We start from the raw sequence: 20255 nt of genomic DNA on the forward strand, positions 1-20255 counted from the left end.
TTCTTTTCCATTATAGGTTATTACAAGATATTGAATATAGTTCCCTGTGCTATACAGTAGGTCCTTGTTGTTTATGTATTTCATATGTAGTAGTGTGTATCTGCTAATCCCAAACTTGTAATTTATCCCCACCCCCTTTCCTCTTTGGTAACCATTAAGTTTGTTTTCTATGTCTGTGAGTCTGTTTCTGTTTTGTAAATAAGTTCATTTGTCTCATTTTTTAGATTCCACATATAAGTGACATCATATGATATTTGTCTTTCTCTATCTGACCTACTTAGTATGATCATCTCTAGGGCCATCCATGTCGCTGTAAATGGCACTATTTCATTTTTTATGGCTGAACAGTGTTCCATTGCACACACACATACATACATACACACATACCACAACTTCTTTAACCAGTCATCTGTAGATGGAGATTTAGGTTGCTTCCATGTCTCAGCGATTGTAAGTAGTGCTGCTATGAACACTGGGGTGCATGTATCTTTTCAAATCAGTTTTTGTCTTTTCTGGTATATGCCCAGGAGTGGGATTGCTGGATTATATGATAATTCTATTTTTAGTTTTTTAAGGAACCTCCATACTGTTCTCCATAGTGGCTGCACCAATTATAAACTTTTTTATATCTATTCTTACACACTCCTTTCATGAATATCTATGACTGGTGGTATTATGAAAAGTCTTCTTGGTGCTCAGCAGAGGGTGGTAGGAGCGGAGCAGAAGCCCTGCAAGCCAGCTGATGTCAGGACCAGAAGAGAACTAGCACAAGAGAGTCTCTGTACAACGGAGCACCCGTGCACTTCTAATGGAAGGCTTTTCTACTTGCTGGGAAATTTACATGAGTAACTGTCAATTCGTCTGCTTTTGGTTGGCCCAGCTTAAATTAAACGACTTGATATCAACAGAAGATACACCAGAGTAAAATACAACTCAAAATTCTAAAAATCAAATGCATGGTCCAGTAAAAGAAAAATACATTTGTGGTACCATTCTAGGGATAGAGGTTACCTTTGAAATATCTACATACCACTGTGTTAATTCCGACATCTCCAAAGAGGCATGCTTCACATAAGTCTATTTTAAACTTGGCTATAAGAAAAAATAAAATGTAAGAAGTAATCTTTTGATTATGAAGCTGGGCTTAAGACTTCCAGTTATTCATGTAATATTTATTTCCCTGGTTGTCTTGAAAAGTTAGTGATAATTCAAGTTACATTAAACCTCTTTGCCCAATCACAGTTAAAGACCTTGTCAGATTCAGAATTGCTTTAGAAGCATTTGTTAACTGTACACTTAGAAGTTTAACTGCTTTTCTCCCCCGTTCTCTTCAGAAATAGTGCCCTCCTTGAGAGGAGGACACAGATGTCAATCATTCTCTTATCTCCACAAAGTTGAGGGTCAGGAAGTGTCTTGTCTGCTGAATGGAGCTGGGAATTTGGCGATGCCATCCACTCACCCTTTGCCTTAGCGTTAGCATCCAACCACAACACAACAGGTAAATGAGGCGAGCTGTCCTCCTTGACAAACTAGACTCCTCTTGGAGCCCCACTATTTGTCACTGTCCTGCTCTTTCCAGCCTGGTCTCTGGTGACAGCACATTGTCCAGTATGTCTTCCTAGACCTCTGTTGCCTCTGCTTACTCCCTTGTTCTCATGCACATGACCCCGATCTCTTATTAATTATTGGTCACCATAAAGAAGAATCCATTCTCAGCCATGTTTCTGGTGGACCTCTCTCTGACTATGACTTTCAAATACTCATCCTAGCCTGCTCCTTCACACTCTCTCAAGTTCTTATGTATTATGATCAAAAGACCCTTACTTGGAGGGGTCATTATCATTCAGGTATGTGTATGCACAGGCGTGCACGCGCGCACACACACACACACACACACACACACCCCATTCTCTTATTCTGAAATCATTTTCGAAGTATGTTCCTAAGATGTTCCAGCAACCAACCAAGCACCAAAACACCTACCACCACAATCTGATAAATTTGGGAAACACAGACTACTTGCTCTAATCCTTGTATAACAGCATATTAAAGGCTCTGACAAGTCCTGTAGTTACTGTTTAACATTATCTCAGTGTTTTCTAAACTCATCTGAACACAGAAGTCCTACTTCTTGTGATACCTATCAACGTATCACCAGAATGAGTAGTTTACAGAATAGTGGGGTGAGCATCACATCACGACCTCTGCTTCCTAAATTCTCTGTCTCCTAGACTCACACTTGGAGCCCTGCCTTGACTACTCTCTTACTGCACCTTCCCATAACAAACCCACCACCCAGCATCTGCTTTCAGATTCATCCCTTACTCTTTGACCCCAGCCTAGGACTTTGCTGCTATCACAGGGATTATTTCAGTAGTTTTCTAGACAAGGATTCTATTCCCCAATTCAAGGCACTTCATTTGCTCTCCCATAGACTCAAATTTTAATCACCTTCCACCATCACCCCTTACTACGTCTACTTCAAAGCACTCAGAATATATACTGCTTCTCAATGACTATCCATGTAAATTCCCAAAGCCCTGAAGAAATTTAAAGGTTTACTTCCAATTACAGCAACCTGTCATGTTTCTCAATGGCTAACATCTTTCTCTTGTCCTCTTAAGACTAACAGCAAAGTTCCTCTGGATATAAAACACCTAATCCCAACTTAGATGCTTCCTTAGGTCTTCCAGGGTTTATGCTTTTGATCTTCCTAATGGAAACTTTAATATCTATCATTCTACTGAACATGTACATATGAAGTCTGTTCTGTATTTGTATATGAAACACACATGCACACATACACACACGCTCTAAGACACACATGTGCATTAGTAGAAAGGTGTACCTGACAATCTGAGCCAAATTATAGCATTTATCATGCACTTGAACTTCTGCCAGGATCTGATCATTTGGTTCATTTGTTTTGCTTTTTGAATACCTCACGAGACCATGCCCTGAAAAACCAGAAAGAACCATCCAACACATTCACAGGAGGGGTAGGATTGTCTCTTTGTTAAAGCAAAACAACTTTCTGAAGGTTTAGTAGGGGCTTCCACTTGTGCTGGGGAAATGCTGTGTTGAAAAACGAATCAAAACCTACTTAAGTGCTCAATGAGGTGGAGGATGCGCATTTAGACAACACTAAAATCATAGAAGGCAGCTCTCCAAACGTCTGCCAGGCTATGAAAATCCTGTTCCTATTTTACCCCCACTGTTCCTGAGAAAGGAGCCTGCGTGCTATTTTGTTGTAGGATCATCTTATTCACAGAGAATAAACAAGCCAAAGTAAATTTCCATTTCATATACTACTTAGGAAAAACACAATTCGCCATTATGCTTTTTTTGTCATTTGTAGTTTTTTGAAGGGGGTGACTAGGTTTGTTTGTTTGTTTATTTAATGGCGGCACTGGGGATTGAACCCAGGACCTCGTATATGCTAAGCATGTGCTCTACCACTGAGCTATACCCTCCTTCCCATCATTATGCTTTAAAGAGACCATTTTCCACTGCTATGACAGATAAAAGGAAATCTTAAATCTTTCTTCTACCAGAGGATGAGTTTTACCTTTTGATTAATAAGACTTTCCTTTTAGATGCATTTGGAGAATTTAAGAAGAATGTCGATGAGGAAGAGAGAATGACAGGATGGCAGGAGTGAATACCACAGGGCCAGTTGGAGTTTTGTTCATCTACTGCTTTAACGTGAAACCTGCTGTATATACATGGACCAAGTCCTAATTTCCCAATCAAGTTAGCTGTATAAATTCAATTAACACACAGTGAAACTAAGGATGTAGAAGAGAGGCTGGAGGAATATTTACACTGTCAACTTGTCCATACTTCGTAGTCACAGCAGGGATACATCAGTGATTGTGAATTGGTGTGAATACAGATGGAAGAACACCCAAACTCTGTTATGTTCCTGAGTCTACATACATGCATTCTACAGAGGCAATGAGTGCCAATGGTGTACGAAGAACATTACGTTCAGACCCTGATTAGAGAGGCTCAGGGAAGCACAGTGGAAAATCTACTCTAACGTGAAGAATCACAGTGAATGTGTTTCTCAGGTCTCTGATGTTGGCGTGGTGACATGAGTGAAAAAAATCATAGGCCTGTGGTAGTTTTGAACAGTTAGCTTACTGTTAAAACACCGATCAATCTACCATCTGAAAACGAAAACATTAAAAAAAAAAACAAACAGGCACAGAAGAAGCTCTTGACACATATGAAAAAGCATCTTTCTAATCGGACAAATTTAAAGTAAATAGTTTAGTCAAATATGTCTCCATAAATGTCTTAAGCTAGAGACAAAAAATGGTAAATTTCTTTCCCCCAAAAGGAATTTCGAGAGAAGTTTTTCTGCCCTTCAGAGTAAGGGAGGGAAATGAAATAGTTTCCATCAGAAAAGAGGTAATACTTGGAGCAATGCTTTGTTGCTCGGTTTTCAAGTCAAACTGCTACTTGAAAGGCTAGGGCAGACAATGGAATATTTTTCAGTCTTAAAGAGAAGGAAATTCTGATATATGGTAAAACACAGATGAACCTGAGGACATTACACTAAGTGAAATGAGCCAGCCACAAAGGGACAAAAAATAGTGTATGATTTCTCTCATGTGAGACACCTAGAGTAGTAGAATTCACAGAGACATAAAGTAGAATGGTGATTGTCAGGGGCTGGGGGCAGCAGGAAGGGGTTGTCACTGGATACAGAGTTTCCGTTTTCCAAGATGAAAGGCATTCTAGAATTATCAGAGAACTGCAAATCAAAACTACAATGAGGTATCACCTCACACCAGTCAGGATGGCCATTATTCAAAAGTCCACAAACGATAAATGTTGGAGAGGGTGTGGAGAAAAGGGAACCCTCCTACACTGGTGGGAATGTCGTTTGGTGCAGCCATTATGGAAAACAGTATGGAGATTCCTCAAAAGACTACAGATAGACTTACCATGCGATCCAGCAATCCCACTCCTGGGCATATATCCAGAGGGAACCTTAATTCAAAAAGATACATGCACCCCAATGTTCATAGCAGCACTATTTACAATAGCCAAGACATGGAAACAACCTAAATGTCCATCGATAAATGACTGGATAAAGAAGCTGTGGTATATTTATACAGTGGAATACTACTTGGCCATAAAAATAATAAAATAATGCCATTTGCAGCAACATGGATGGACCCGGAGAATGTCATTCTAAGTGAAGTAAGTCAGAAAGAGAAAGAAAAAATACCATATGATATCACACTTGTATGTGAAATCTTAAAAACAAACAAACAAACAAACTTATTTACAAAATAGAAACAGACTCAAAGACAGAAAACAAACTTATGGTTACTGGGTTGGGGGAAAGGGCGTTGGGAGGGATAAATTGGGAGTTCAAGATTTGCATATACTAACTACTATATATAAAATAGATAAACAACAAGTTTATACTGTATAGCACAGGGAACTATATTCAATATCTTGTAGTAACTTGGTTAAAAAGAATACAAAAACAAATATATGTATGTTCCTATATGACTGAACTATTGTGCTGTACACCAGAAAAAGACACATTGTAAACTGACTATACTTCAATAAAAATACATTAAATTAAAAAAAAAAAAGAAAGAAAGGCGTTCTAGAGATGGATGGTGGTGATGGGTGCGTAACAATGTGAATGTAGTTACTGTCACTGAACTGTACACTTAACAATGATTAAAATGGTAAATTTTATGTCATGTTTATTTCACCACAATTTTTTTTTTTCAAAGGCTTAGGGTATCCTCGTCTTTCCTCACAAGCCTCTCTCTACATAGGAATATTGACTAGAATGGCAAAAAATTGCTCCTGAGGCTCTGATATCCTGATATTTAATATTCAACCACAAAAATAATCAGGGGTGCAGACAGCATGTAATAAGGTGAGTTAGAGAAAAAACCCATCTTTGTCCAGAAACTCACCTTAGTCTTACAGGAAACGCTCCTTTTACTTCTATGGAAGATACCCTACTGCTGATCAAAACAATCTCTACATCTGGCTAATGCTAGATAGCTCTGGCTTTAATCCTCATCTGGGCTCCCCAATTTTACAGGAGGAGAGAAGAGAAAACTGCATCAAAGGTTAAAAACTCAATGATATTGTTTTTGTATTTTATTTTTATTAGAAAGAACGAGTTCACATCACATACTTATTCAAAAGAGGAATTTTCTAAATATACTCAGAGTTTAGGCACTACCTTGGTTACATCTTCTAGACATAGAGCGGAATACTTAGAAAGATGACCCCAAGGTGCTCCGAGAACGGAGACCTTCAAAAAGAGATCAAATTCAGCTCAGGGCACTTCAGTTACTAGTTACTAAGACATTAAACAATAAAGGGTGAACCCAAATTGTGTGCCTTCCGTGAAAGTATCCTGGATGCCAATTGTTGGAATTCTCTCTCACTTTCCCCTGTTCCTACTGAACTTACTTTGAATCTCTGGAACAGCACTCACTACCCTCTGCCTTCTACTTATGACCGCTTATGTACGTGTCTGTGTAACTGACTGGGATTGTAAGCGCTGCAGGGCAAGGAGTCTGTCTTGGTATCCTTGTATTCTGTGATGTGCCCTGCACACTAGAGGTACTCAATGTTCATCATTTAGTTCGGTCAACAATAAATTCAACATTCATCAAAGAACACTCAGATTTACAACAGATGAATGGATAAAGAAGATGTGGGGTGTATACACACACACACACACACACACATATATGAAATATTGCTCAGCTATAAAAGAAATGAAATAATGCCATCTGCAGCAACATGGATGGACCTAGAGATTATCATATTAAGTGAAGTAAGTCAGACAGAGAAAGACAAATATATGATATCACTTATATGTGGAATCTAAAAAAAAAAGAAGATACAAATTCTATTTACAAACCAAAAACAGACTCACCAACATAGAAAACAAACTATAGTTACCAAAAGGGGAAGGGCTGGAAGGGATGTATTAGGGGTTGGGGATTAACAGATATACATTATTATATATAAAATAGATAAACAACAAGGACCTACTGTATAGCACAGGGAACTATATTCAATTTCTTGTAATAACCTATAATGGAAAAGAATCTGAAAAGAAAATATATATATATGTTTGTATATGTATCACTGAATCATTTTGCTGTATATCTGAAATGGACATTATAAATCAACTACAATAAAAATTTGTAATTAAAAAACCCCAAAAACATTCAGATTTAGGGAGAAAAGTACGACATGCAATGCGTTTGCTAGGTGCTAGGGACAGAACAATGGAATAAAGCAACCCATTCCCCCTTTCATGGTAGCATCTGGTGGTAAGAGTGAATTACCATTAAGTAGGAATCCTCTCTAAGATCAGACTTACCAGCTCCGTGATCTTGGGCAAGTTACTTAACCTCTCTAAACCTCAGTTTCCTTGTCTGAAATGGAGATAATGTGTACCTCATAGATTTTCTAAGACGATTAAATGGAAAAATGTAGATAAAGTGCTTAATCATTATTACGGTTATTGAATTTTATTGAATAAATTAAAAAAATCAATCGTCATAATGCCTCCTTATGAATCTAGTTACAAAGAATGACTGTTTCAATGACAACAGCTTTTTAAAACAGCAGGTTAACCGCCCCGTCTCTTTGCTTGGGGACTGGAGAGCCTGGAGCAACTTTTACAAGACAGTCACACAGCAGAGATGGGCTCAGAGAAAAGCGGTAATTCTGAAAAATGAGCAAAGAAGAAAAGCAACAGCCATCACCATGGAGTCACTGCCTGGGAAGAAAGGCAGACAGAACACAGAGGAGAAATGAGTACTGGAGCCAACAACCCACAGAGCTTTCAGGTCAATAAAGTTTTGGTTAAGGTGGCGCCCAACAGCGAGTGGCCGGAAGACTGTTCCAGAAGCCCCTCAAGTACAGGCCTATGCTTCTGGCGGCATCCAAACTGTTATCTACTGTTAACGATGGAAAAACAAGGCGTGTGTCTGGAGAAAACGGCCTGTTGTCAGAGAACAGAAAGCCTTTTATTGAGCGGTTTGATACTCAGGAGCAAACGCACCACCATAGAAAATCACCCCAAGCCATCTTTTACAAAGCCTGGCACCCATTCAGTCACGGATGAAAAAATCCGAAATCGCTAGGCCAAACAGATACTCCTCCCAAGGCAGTTAAGAAACAGGGGCAAACTGAGACCATAAACTCACGTGGTACAGATTTCTAAAGCCGCTCGTGGACATTACTGACAGACACTTCGACGTGAAAAGCTGAATTCACAGTCCTCTACCTGGAAAGGGCCAGGCTTTCCTGCCAAAGGCTGCTCTTAAAGGCTTCTTTCAAAACCAGCCAGGAAGGGCCAACTGGAATTCTGTTTGGATCCTATAGGTAGCACATCCAATTCAACAAACCTTTGTAGAAGGCCTACTGCTCCATGGCCCACAAGCACAAATTACTTTCCTATGTTATTTTTTATTTTTATGTTTTCAAGAAAGTGCTGTGTTCTCATCTATAATATGAGAGATTGAGGCATAATGTTGACAGGAGTCAGTGCAGCCACCAGACTCCAGCTCTCTCAGACCCTCTAGCTATCTGTAGCTGTAAAACTGAACATTCTGCAGCCTTTTAAAAAGATGTCTATTGAAAGTTTGTAATGACATGGGAAATTATATACAGTGCTGAGTGAAAAAAATATATACAATTATGTGTACGAAAAAAATATGCATGTCGTAGTATGATCGCAACCAGTTAAAAACGTAGGGCAAGACGAGTAAAAGTAAATACAAAAAAAAAAAATGCCAACAGTGTAGGCCCCAGGGTAATTAAATTCTAGCCCTTTTTTACTTTCTTTTTCATTTTTCTACTTTCCAGTGATTCTACAAACCAGTGATGACTTTTACAATAAAAGTTTTAAGAAAATAGCACACACTAACACAGCTAAAAAGGATGGCCTATCTTTCCACATTATCGATGCCTTTCCATAAGGTCTGACTTGATTTGCAACACTTCCTCACTAGAAATAACATGCAGCTTTCATTAGTGTGTCATTATATTTCCTTTTCCAGGTCTTCAGTAAGGATGTGAAGAACATCAGTTGTAAAACGAGTCATGACAAGATCCCACTCATAGAGAGCATCCCCGCCATTTATCATCACGTTACTTATAGTTTTTCATCAGTTTATATCCTCAGTGACCAAGTGAATGATATAAAGTCATTTTCAATTAACACTGTTCACTCAATAAAGTACTGTCATTTTATCAAATGTTTTCAAAGTCAAAAAATATTTTTCCTGCTCTTCTTACTAAACTCACGAATTCCTATTCATACATGTGAAAGGGACTGTAAAAAGAGTTGAATTTACTTTGCAACTGTTTTTCATGTATGATTCCTCAGAGATTCCTCATTTCCCAGGATATGAAGAAGTCGTGATTTAAGGAGTGTGATCTATATAGGCATAGGGTCCACAGCTTAATTGTTCTGTTTTCTACCAGTTCTCCAGTTCTTCACATGTAAAAACTCTTTTTAATACAAACCAAAGTAATTATTACAAACAGTTTCTCAAACAGGAGAGAAAAATAAATGTGGTGAAAACCAGCCCCCCGCCCAAATTTTAAGGTTTGATTTTTTTCCCCTGCTCTTAGGACTATTTACTTAAGTATATCAAAACCTTAAAAGTCATACAGATTTCACAGTTCTTTTCACTTCTCAGCTATCTGACAATCATCTCCACTTAATGTGAACATAGTTGGATTTTGCAGCCTTTCAAGAATCAAGCCTAACTTTTTAAAAAAAATGGCATTCAAGTTTGTGGTGTGGATGAATTGAATAAATGCACTTTTAAGAGGAACCCTTTTGTAGAATAACTTCAGGTCTGCTGGAGCAAAAATTCAATCTGTGCTTGGCTGTCATTCATATTCATTCATTCCTTCAAACTTTAGTTTAGTAGCACGTGTCAGGAGGAAAAAGAGTTCTCTTAAGGCTATAAATTCTCTTTAGGATGCCTGATGAGTTTTAGGCAAATCAGATCCTCACCATATGAACAAATGGTATGTCTTTCATTACTCATTTCGCATGTTCTCATTTTCTTGTACTAAAATGTTTTCCCATTCTCCTCATCTTTCTCTGTAACATATACAAAAACTCCGAATCACACAAAATAGAGAGGAAGAAAACCCTCATTTAAAAGACAAAACAAAACATGAAATCACCTATTTTAATTATATGTTTCCTTAAGTGGCACTTTTTGTGGTTATATGTTATTTTCTAAAGGTATATTTTGGTTTTTTATGGGGGTGTGGGGAAGACAATGTGCACAGCAAAATATCCCAATCGATGCATTTTCTAGTCTTGAGAAATTCAATGGAGAACGTTCATTTCAGCGCTCTCCACGTTTGAGTTCCCGAGAGCAGCAATTCCCCTTTGTGCTTTCCACAAAGGCTCACTATAGGCTTGGCACAGAGAAAACAATACAGATTCACGGGAGATGGTGACAAAGGAGAACAAACACCAGAAATGGTGCTTTGGAGTTTATAATCCATTCCCTACTCCCGAGTTATCATACTTAATTCATTTCAGACGGATGCGTTTCAGATGATCATCTACCCAATTCGACCGGGACTTTCAGTGAAAGATTTCCACACCCTTCCTGCCACAGGACAAAGAAGAGCTTATCAGTGCTCACTACTGGCTACTTATCCCTTACTCCCCAGTGGGCCACCATGCCTCAAGTTAAAGGGGGATCCCCTTTTTTCAACCATCAATGGTACCAGAGAACAGTCAGCCATTAGCCCCCACATAATTCTCCATTTCCCCCTCAACTCTGTTTAGCCTTCTCTCCTTGCCACAATGACCATCACTTCTCCACATTCCTGAGCAATCTCCTGATTTTTTGTTTCCTAATAATCTTCATTCACTGTCTTCTGTCATTGCCTCTTAGGATACCCTTGCCTCTTCCTAGTCATTCAATCTCATGACAAGACAATTAACCCATGTTAGACCTTCATTTCATAAGGAGTTTCTAGACTAATGTCAGGCTTGAGCTACACACAAATATACTGCTCTGTGGCCCCATAAAACCATTTTTAGTACCTGGAACCTATGATGCCCCCCGACCCAGCTGGAAATCTTTCGGTTTTTCATTAATTTTCTCAAGACCCCTTGTCATCTCTTATCTGAGCCACTTTTCTCCTCTCCTGCCTAATGACCTATGACTGAAGGCTCCAGTCAGAAAAACCTGGAGTTGTTTGAGCTCTTGGGCAACGAATACAAAAATTACACCAAAATGTCAGAGATCCCATAATCCTTAACTGGAAAGCATAGTAAAGTCACCCATCAGTTACACGCTGCTCACCTCTATACTGCAAATCGACAATACAACATGTACTGCTTAGGCAGATCAGTTACGTGCACAGGCATAGAGTTACCATCTTTGTAATGTCTCAGCCTCTTCTGAGTCAAAAATAACAGTATCTGTATTCACATCACTTGAAAAAATAGGGTTCTAAATTATGAGCAAGTCTACCTTCTCTGCTTCTAACAACACCTGGATATAGAGAGAATACTGGGGTTTGAAGCAAAAGAAACTAAATCTAAAACTGAGACATATAAGACATCTAATGTGGCCAGCTCACCCAACACAGTAACTGGACAGTGTTAAGTACTGTACCACGAGGACAAATTTGGACAACTTCGGGAACTAAAGTCTTGACATGTTACATCATTACCTTATTATCAATTCTGTTAATAGTCTAGAAAAGATACCCAAGAAGTTTCAGAAAAGCTGTCTCTAGCAGAGAGAAAAAATGAGAACCTCAACTAAGAAATCAAAACAAAAAGAAAAGACTGAGCAGATGCTACCAAAACAAATGGAGCAAAACATATTAAAATCACTGGTGGGTGAAAATGCTTAGTAAGTGAAAGAAGAAAACAAAAAATGAGGCAGTAAATCCATCTTTGCCACCTCTAACTTCCTCATCTTAAATGAGGAAAACAGAAATACAGTGTCTAAGTGATTGGGACCCCAAATACCTGCCTTCAATTTTCCATGCACTGCCTATTTTATTCCTAAAAATTCAAGGATTAGTTTAATTGAGGCGACACTCTGGAGTCACAGGCCATCTGTCAGATGGCTTAACGATGGCCTTTTGATAAAGAAGTAGCTCTTAAGGCAACTCTGGCAAACTACTAATATGTAAATTGTTAATTTTATAGCCCAAGTTGAGAGAGAGAGAAATCTCTATTAGAGGTGTAAGTAGGGGTTCCTGTACTTCTGCATCCAAGAGCATTTTTGTGAGTATACATTTATTTAGGATTTAGCCTCCAACATTAAAAGTCTGAGTTGAGAATAGGCTGTCATCTCATAGTTTTTAAATGGCCTCAGATGCCACAGAAAAGTAAAAAAGAGGTTGCTGAGTGACTATCTGATCTCTGTGATCAAAATTCTTTAAATGTAAGCAAAGACATACCACCATGCAGAGTAAGCTAGATGGCTTGTTTTAAAGTTGTCAGTTTTCATAGGACATTAAACTTAATCATCCTGTTGAAGTCTAGTTGCCTAGAACATCATTTTCCAGCTAGTGAAAAATCTCAGAGAGAAAAGGACAAGCTCGGTAAATTAACATCATCATTTTAATGGCCACATAGAAAATTTTAAAACCTGGAATTTCAGGAACCAAAAGCGTCTACAAAATCTAGGATTATAAATATTATGAAATAATTATTAATATAAGAATAAAAGCGAGCCACGATAAAATACAGATACTTCAGCCTGCCCCACTGAAGAATGCCAATTGAAGCAAATGAATGCTTCAGCAATTAATGTGTCAAAGGAAGGACTTTCATTTCCTGTTGCCAAGGAATTTCAGAGCAGAAGGTGAGGAAAGAAAATCCATCATAAAACTGTTTTTCCCCACAACATAAGATAACACAGGTACTAGTATTTAGAATTAAAAGAGTGCAAAAGAGAAATTCATCTTTTCTCAAAAGAATGCTTTGGAATCTGCTCTCGAAAAACCTGTGTGGGGCTAGGTGAGAGGCAGCAGCCCGTCACCCTTAAACCTCTGAATCCAACCAACCACTGAGGCCCTCCACTCATCTTTTCTTCAGGAGCTGCAGGAACAGGGGGAACTAGTCCTCCCTTTAAGCAATTTGTAATCTCTTGGGACTGTGTAACAGACTGGCCAGTTAGTGGGGATTCTCAGACAGAAGACATTTTCCTCAACACATTATTCTAAGAAGAAGAACAATATCCTTTCCTCTTAGTAAAAGGCAGTATGAACATATGGTAAACACCGATTCCAACCACAATGTAATACCATTTCACACCCATTAGGATGGCTATTATTTAAAAAACAAACAGAAAATGACAAGTGTTGGCAAGGATTTGGAGAAACCAGAACACTTGTGCAATGCTGGTGGGAATGCAAAATGATACAGCCACTGTGGAAAACAGTATGGCAGTTCTCCCAAAAATTAAAAATAGAATTACCAGATGACCTAGTGATTCCACTCCTAGGGATATACCCAAAAGAACTAAAAGCAGGGACTCAAACAGGGTTTGAGTATGCCAGTGTTCACTGTAGCATTATTCACAGTAGTCAAAAGGTGGAAAAACCTAAATGTCTATCAATGGAGAAATGATTAAACAAATTGTGATATATCCGTGCAATGGAGTATTATTCAGCCTTAAAGAGGAAAGAAATGCTGACACATGCTACAACATGGATGAACCTTGAAGACACTATGCTAACTGAAATAAACCACAAAAGGGCAAATATTTTATGAATCCATTTATATGAGGGCAAATATTTTATGAATGCATTTATATGAGTAGTCAAATTGGTAGAGACAGAAAGTAGAATGGGGGAAGGGGAAGGGGATTGAGAGTTAGCATTTAATGAGTACAAAGTTTCTGTTTGGGATGATAAAGTTCTGGAGATGGATGGTGATGATGGTTGTATAATGATGTGAATATATTTTATGCCACTGAATTGTACATTTAAAAAGGAATAAAATGGTATTGTGTTATATATATTTTACCACAATAAAAAGATTCTACATTTTTACAGAGTACACAGAAAGCTTTTATGGGGATTTCCACTGGGAAGTAAAGCTGAGTGTGGGATTGAGAAAGTCTTAGTTTTGTTCTGTTGGATTTTTTTTAACTGTATACTTGGGTTATTTTCATTGAAAACAAAACAAAGCAGAATTAAGTGAGCCTGTAAATTCCTCTTTTAAAAATTCAGCCAAAGGGAATAATCAGGGAAGGTACAATGATGTATATACAAGAATGTTGTTTTTCATATTAAAAATATGACAGCAACCTAAATAGTTACTGCATGGGGATTAGTTCGGTAAGTGGTGGCGCATCTTGACAATGAATGATCATGCAGCTATCTGACAGAAAAGGGGGGCCCATAATATGTTAAGTTTTAAAAACAGGTGACATTGAATATGACCTCATTATTGTATGAAGAGTGATGTGTGTACTGCATGTACAGTCAGGCTCAGATAAAAGTCTGCAAGGATACATATAAAATGGTGACTATAGTTACTCCTGGGTAATAGGATTAAGGGCCATTTCTATTTGTTTCTTCACATTCTGTAACTTTCAGTTTTTATTATTATTAAAATTGTTGCAAAGGGCTCCTGTAGTCAGAGAAATAACAGCTATTTCCATTTTGAGAAACAAACAAGCAAAAAGTTTGGGGGGCACTCAGCGCAACGAGTAGTTTATAGGTCACCAACCTTTAAAGGTCCTAGGGGCCACCCTTCCTGTCCCATCTCCCGGCCCTAGTCTGAGGGAGACAAAAAAAGCTCTCTCTCTCGAGAAGCCAATGCCATCGCCAAGACTTCTCCATATTTCACAACTTACAATCCATCAAGTTTTCGCTCATTTCCCAAATGAAGAGTCACCATGTGAATTTTGCACATAAATACCTAATTCTGATTTTTACTTTTCAGAACTCAGATCGGTAACATCCAGCAATAATAATAATCAGTAAATTTAAGGTATCTTTCAATAGGAAAATTCTTTCAAGCCATTGCAGATTAATCTATTTTTTATTTTAGCCAACTGCTGCCTGCACTCACACCCTTCTACAAGTAACAGACGCCATTAAAAAACTTTTCAAGAAGTCCTCCTACTCTTAAAATAATGTGTTAAAATAATTTGCTTCCTTTTTGTCATACTATTTTTCTTTTTTTTTTGTAATTTTGTAAACATTGTAAGTTAAAGCTGACAGAAGAAAGACATAAAGGGACATATTTTATAGATATCACCAACTCTCCCGTTAACATTTTTTTGCAACGAGAAACAGCAATATGGAAGACATATGACGCATTGTAAGCCTCACTTATCCTGTGGTTTAATTAGGGAATTTTATTTTGTGTTTGGAAAATGACAGACTTCTGCTTTTAGATAGACAAATATGAACAATTCACAGAGAGAAACCAGACCACCTATTAGCAGCAAACTTTTAGAAAATCAAATAATTGAGTGTCTCTATTTTACTCTGTATATGAGCCAATGAATATAAATGGCCAGGACTACCAAATCAGTCAAAAATCTTTACCTTGATAAAAAGCAGTTCAACAGCACCCAGAAGTCACTACTCACAGCTTCTCCACTTCCCAGGAAAAATTCAACGTCCACACCCCGCAAGACAGATACACCCCAGAGCTGGCCCGTTCTGCGTGGACGTGCTCTCTCCTAAGCTAACCTGGAGAGCAAGCTGGGTTTGTTTACTGCACAAACATCTGTAATTGCTAAACATTTCGGTGACATGGTGTAACAGTTACTGCTTGTGCAAACTGCCCATCCAAATTACTCTCTGTAGCACGAGCACATGAAAACTCAAGACACAGAGAAATTGGAAACATCTGTAAAAATGAATGGCCGAACTGACCAAAGGGGGGGGGCGGCATTTAAAACAGCTAAATAGTTCCAGTGCAGCATTTGACTTTTGAGAAGAATCCTCCACATTATAGGTTGCTCCTTAGCACATCCACAGCCCCCTGCTCCTTGGGGGATCTTAGCTGCAAACACTTCATTTTAACCCACCAAGGCCAACCCATTACAAATCTTGTTACAGAATGGTATAGATAAGACATAAGTGAAGGGAATTTATTCCAACTCTAAAAGAAAAAAAAAGAAAAAAAGAAAAGGAAATACCTCTTCTCCCATCATGCAGGCAGCCTCCTCTCTTCAGTTTGAAAAGGTCCCAGAACTTCCCTGGAACCCTCCCACTTCCTTCCAACAGCCAAAGGCACAGAGCCTGAAGGACCCAGCCTAACCCTGAGTCATACTTGGGACCAAATGAGCAATGGGGAGAACAAAGCTCGCATTTGTTTATGGTTCAGGAAGCCAGAGCCGATTCATGGCTTGGGTGGCTTCGCGAGAAGTCCTCCTCCCTCGCCCGCATCGCTGCAAGAATCCAGGCTGCCGCCTCCAACCCACAGGTGTGACCATCCGGACAAGGAACACACCGGGGAGTGTTTATTTGGCAGGACCTAGCCACCACTCCTGTTTAAAAACGTCAGCAAGAAAAATAAAAAGCCCACTCTCAACAGATAACATGACTGGAAGGGGACGAGGGAGGTCGAAAATATATGGTTTGTACAATGAAATGCCCATCGTGGAAATGCCTGTATTTTAAAGAAATCAAATTAGCTGTACGACACAGAAATTACACAGTAAAAAAAGAACTGAAGAAGGAAAAACAGCCGTGCCTTTATAGAAACACTTCCCCTAGGAAAAACAGAGCAAGACTGTTGCCAGTCATGTCATCAGCCGTATCCTAGTATCCTAACAGGTCGGAATAAAGTGTTTCAAGAGCAATCCTGTTTCTTCCCCAGATGAGATATCATTTTAATTACCATTGTAATGAATTCAGAGCCCAGTGGTTAAGAGTTCAAAACTCGAAGAGCCAGAATGTCTGAGATCAAATTCCCAGCTGGGTCACTTCCTGGTTGTGTGATCTTGAGCAGCTTATTTAACCCCTGTTCACCTCAGTTTCCTGATCTATAAAATGGGGATAATAACACCAAGATACAGGGTTGTCTGGAAGATTAAATAAGTAATATAAGTAAAGGGCTTATAAAAGTGCCCGGCACATAGTAAGTAGCCTATTAGCTACTATGACAAATTCATGACGACTTTACAAAGCAGGATACCACATATCAACAGTATCCTCACCTGACCACAGTTCTCATATACATAGACTTGGATGACTGGTCTGTTATTAAGTATGCTTAATTTTTAAATTTAGCATTTATTCGAGATTTATTAACCACTCGTGGTGTGTAAGGAGCTTTGAATAAGATGCTGTCCCAGTCCTCGAGAAATTGGCAATCTGCTTGGGTGAGTAAGACCTAGATCTGTTCGTGTAACACGCCAAAGAACATGTGGGAAATGTCACTTGGCTGTAAATGGCAAGTGTGATGCAAGTGCCACTGAATTAGTATGTGGAATCAGAGGACAGATAAGAAATCACCTTATCAAGACCTAATTAGGATGGGAGAGATGAGACAAATAATCTGTGCAGAAGAAGAATTAACACAGATACTCCTCCCTAAAGGAGCTAAGCTTAATTCCTCGCTCCTTAAGGGCACATCATTACTTCTTTCCAAAAAGTCGAATGTAGAAAAGGGGAAAAAAACATACCAGCTTGACAGTGGAGAGACCTGACGAACACCACCTCAGCCAAGTGATGGAGGTCAACATCAGCAGTGAGAAGTCACGTGGAGAGAATGTACCCTTGAGCCGATATGATGAGGAGGGCCCTACACCTCTGTGGTCTTCCTCCTTGAAACTCATCACTTCAGCACGATCATGAGGAAAACATTAGGCAAATGCCAATTTAAGGACATCCTACAAAACTCCCCCAAATTGCCAAGGTTATCAAAGACATAGCAGGTCTGAGAAACTGTCACAGCCCAGAGGAGCCCAGGGAGACAGGGTAAGCAAATGTAATGTGGTATCCCGGCTGGGATCCTGGAAGAGAAAAGGAACTTTAGGTAAAAACTAAGGAAATCTAAATAAAGGACCAGACTTGAGTTAATAATCATGTATCAATATTGGTTCATTAATTGGGACAACTGTACCACATTTATGTAAGATGTTAACAACAGAGGAAACTGGGTGTGGGGTATGTGGGAACTCTGTATTAACTTCCTGACTTTTCTATAAATCTAAAACTATTCTAAAATAAAAAAATTATTAAAAAACAAATTCAGAAGATAAGTCTGAATGTGCACATATACATAAATAAATAAATGTATACGTGCGATTTATAGACACCCATGATGCTGCTCATGAGTATATATACATAAATGTACTTAACAAGGCCCTCCCAATTTCATTTTTTTAATCTTTTTATCCTGAGCCTGGCTCTTAACATAGATAGTCGAACGCTGACTCCTGGCTTTTTGCTTTCCATAATACACAAAAGAGTTTTCTTTGAAAGGAAACTTGGCTCTTCTGTCAGTTCTGCTGCCAACCCAGGCTACGGCGGCCCAACTCAAAGAGTGTGCATGAGGTGGGCCCATCTGCCCCTTTCCAAGAGCTACTAGAAGTTCCTGGTGCCTGGCCAATTAGTCATCAACCACGGAGCCCTGGGACTGGCAACTCTCCCAGAGACTTCCTCTCCCAACTCCAGTCCACACTGCCCAGCACCTCCCCAGTTATCTCTCTAAAGTGCCAATCTGATCATTACATGGCCCGAGGGAACCCCTCCCCCAACTTGCCAGCCCACCCAGAAGCGCAGCTTGAGAGTGGACTGCCAGAGACCTGGGGGAAGAGGCTCAGGCTCCCCTCCAACTGCCCCCCAATCCCACATCCCCTGCACTCCAGCCAAAGCCAGCCCTTCTCCATAACCACTCTCTCCTTGTCCATGTACACACTGCCGGCACCACGGACCCCAGTTACCTTTTAACACTTTGCTCAAACATCACTTTTCTTGAAAAGATCTCCCCGACATCCCACCCTTTCCTTCTGGACTTCCAGGAAAGGCAGATTCTCTATTGTCCTTCCTCTGTTCTCTTTGATGTTTTGGACATACCTCTGCCAGTCTACTTCCCCTGCATCATAATGACTTTTTTTTACATATATATTTTTGCTTTCTTTTTTAACTTACAAAGGGTAACATTTTTTTTCTTTTTTAAAAATTAAAAAAATTTAATGGAGGTACTAGGGATTTAACCCAGAAACGCATGCATGCTAAGCACACACTCTACCACTGAGCTACACTCTCTGCACGATAATGACTTTACTACATGCCCACTTCTCTCCCATGTGGGCACAATCAGAAGCGCTAAATGAGAGGCCAGTATGTGACAGATGATCTCAGGCGTGAGGTGTGGGAGGAGGCGTTAACTTCATTCCAATTAACTACACCAGACTCCCCCCACCCCCATACAAATAACCTGTCAGGTGAAAAATCTGCACAAATTATGCTAACACAGCATCCAGGCAAGCCGCCTAGCCAATCCTTATCCAAATGGACTGCCATTCCTCAGCTCATTTATCTAGAAATTCCAGAGCTGTCACTGCTGATCCATAAAATACATTCAATAAAGCTTCAGGGAATGCAGGAATGAGCCAATTAACAAACAAATGGAAAAGTAAATCTCTAGCCAGACTACAAGCAGTCCCCAAACAGAATAAGTCTTCCTGTACAATGGTGACTGGATTAGGACAAAACGTTATCTTCACAAACTTGGTCACAAAATATTGACTGAGGGCCAGGTTTAGTTTAACAATGATTTTCCAAGGAACTGTCAATACAGTGGTGACTAACAAAGACAAGGTCCAAAACCGTGCCCTTACTTTCTAGTGGCTGATACTGAAGACTTGGTGATGTCAAACAAACAGCTACCACAGATGCAGCAAAATTCATTTCTACATCTCCGAGTTTTCAATTACCCTTAATAAAAAGGTAAAGAAATGATCCTGGAAACTGCATTGCTTTTTATAGGCATGCCTTCTGTTCTAATAACCAGAAAGGCAACAATAATAACTACTAACGTTAATCAAGTGATTATTATATGCCAGGCACTGTATCCATTTTTTGTGTTACTTAATTCTCTTAACAACCATATGGGCCAGGTCCTCTTGCTATTCTGATTTTACAGATGAGGAATCTAAAACACTGAGTGCTTAAATAATCTGCCCCAGGAAGAGGCAGAGTTGGCATGTGAACCCAGGCAGTGTGTCCTGCATGCTTAATGACCACCGTATTTCTAAAAA

General features: G+C 39.2%; 1 protein-coding gene across 6 annotated transcripts in view; it reads right to left on the minus strand.

Moving 5' to 3' along the window:
* SH3KBP1 (SH3 domain containing kinase binding protein 1) overlaps window positions 1-20255 on the minus strand; it is a 255819-nt gene that overhangs the window by 97183 nt on the left and 138381 nt on the right. The window contains exon 1 of one of the 6 annotated variants that reach the window (XM_006194205.3): window positions 16182-16326. The exons of the other annotated variants lie outside the window; for them this stretch is intronic. Within the exon in view, the coding sequence (XP_006194267.2) occupies window positions 16182-16196 (15 nt within the window). The 5' untranslated portion in view covers window positions 16197-16326. Of the gene's footprint in view, window positions 1-16181; window positions 16327-20255 lie in introns of those variants that run through there. 6 annotated transcript variants of the gene reach the window in all.

Source organism: Camelus ferus, chromosome X, assembly GCF_009834535.1.
Source record: "Camelus ferus isolate YT-003-E chromosome X, BCGSAC_Cfer_1.0, whole genome shotgun sequence".
NCBI classification, from domain to species: Eukaryota; Metazoa; Chordata; class Mammalia; order Artiodactyla; family Camelidae; genus Camelus; species Camelus ferus.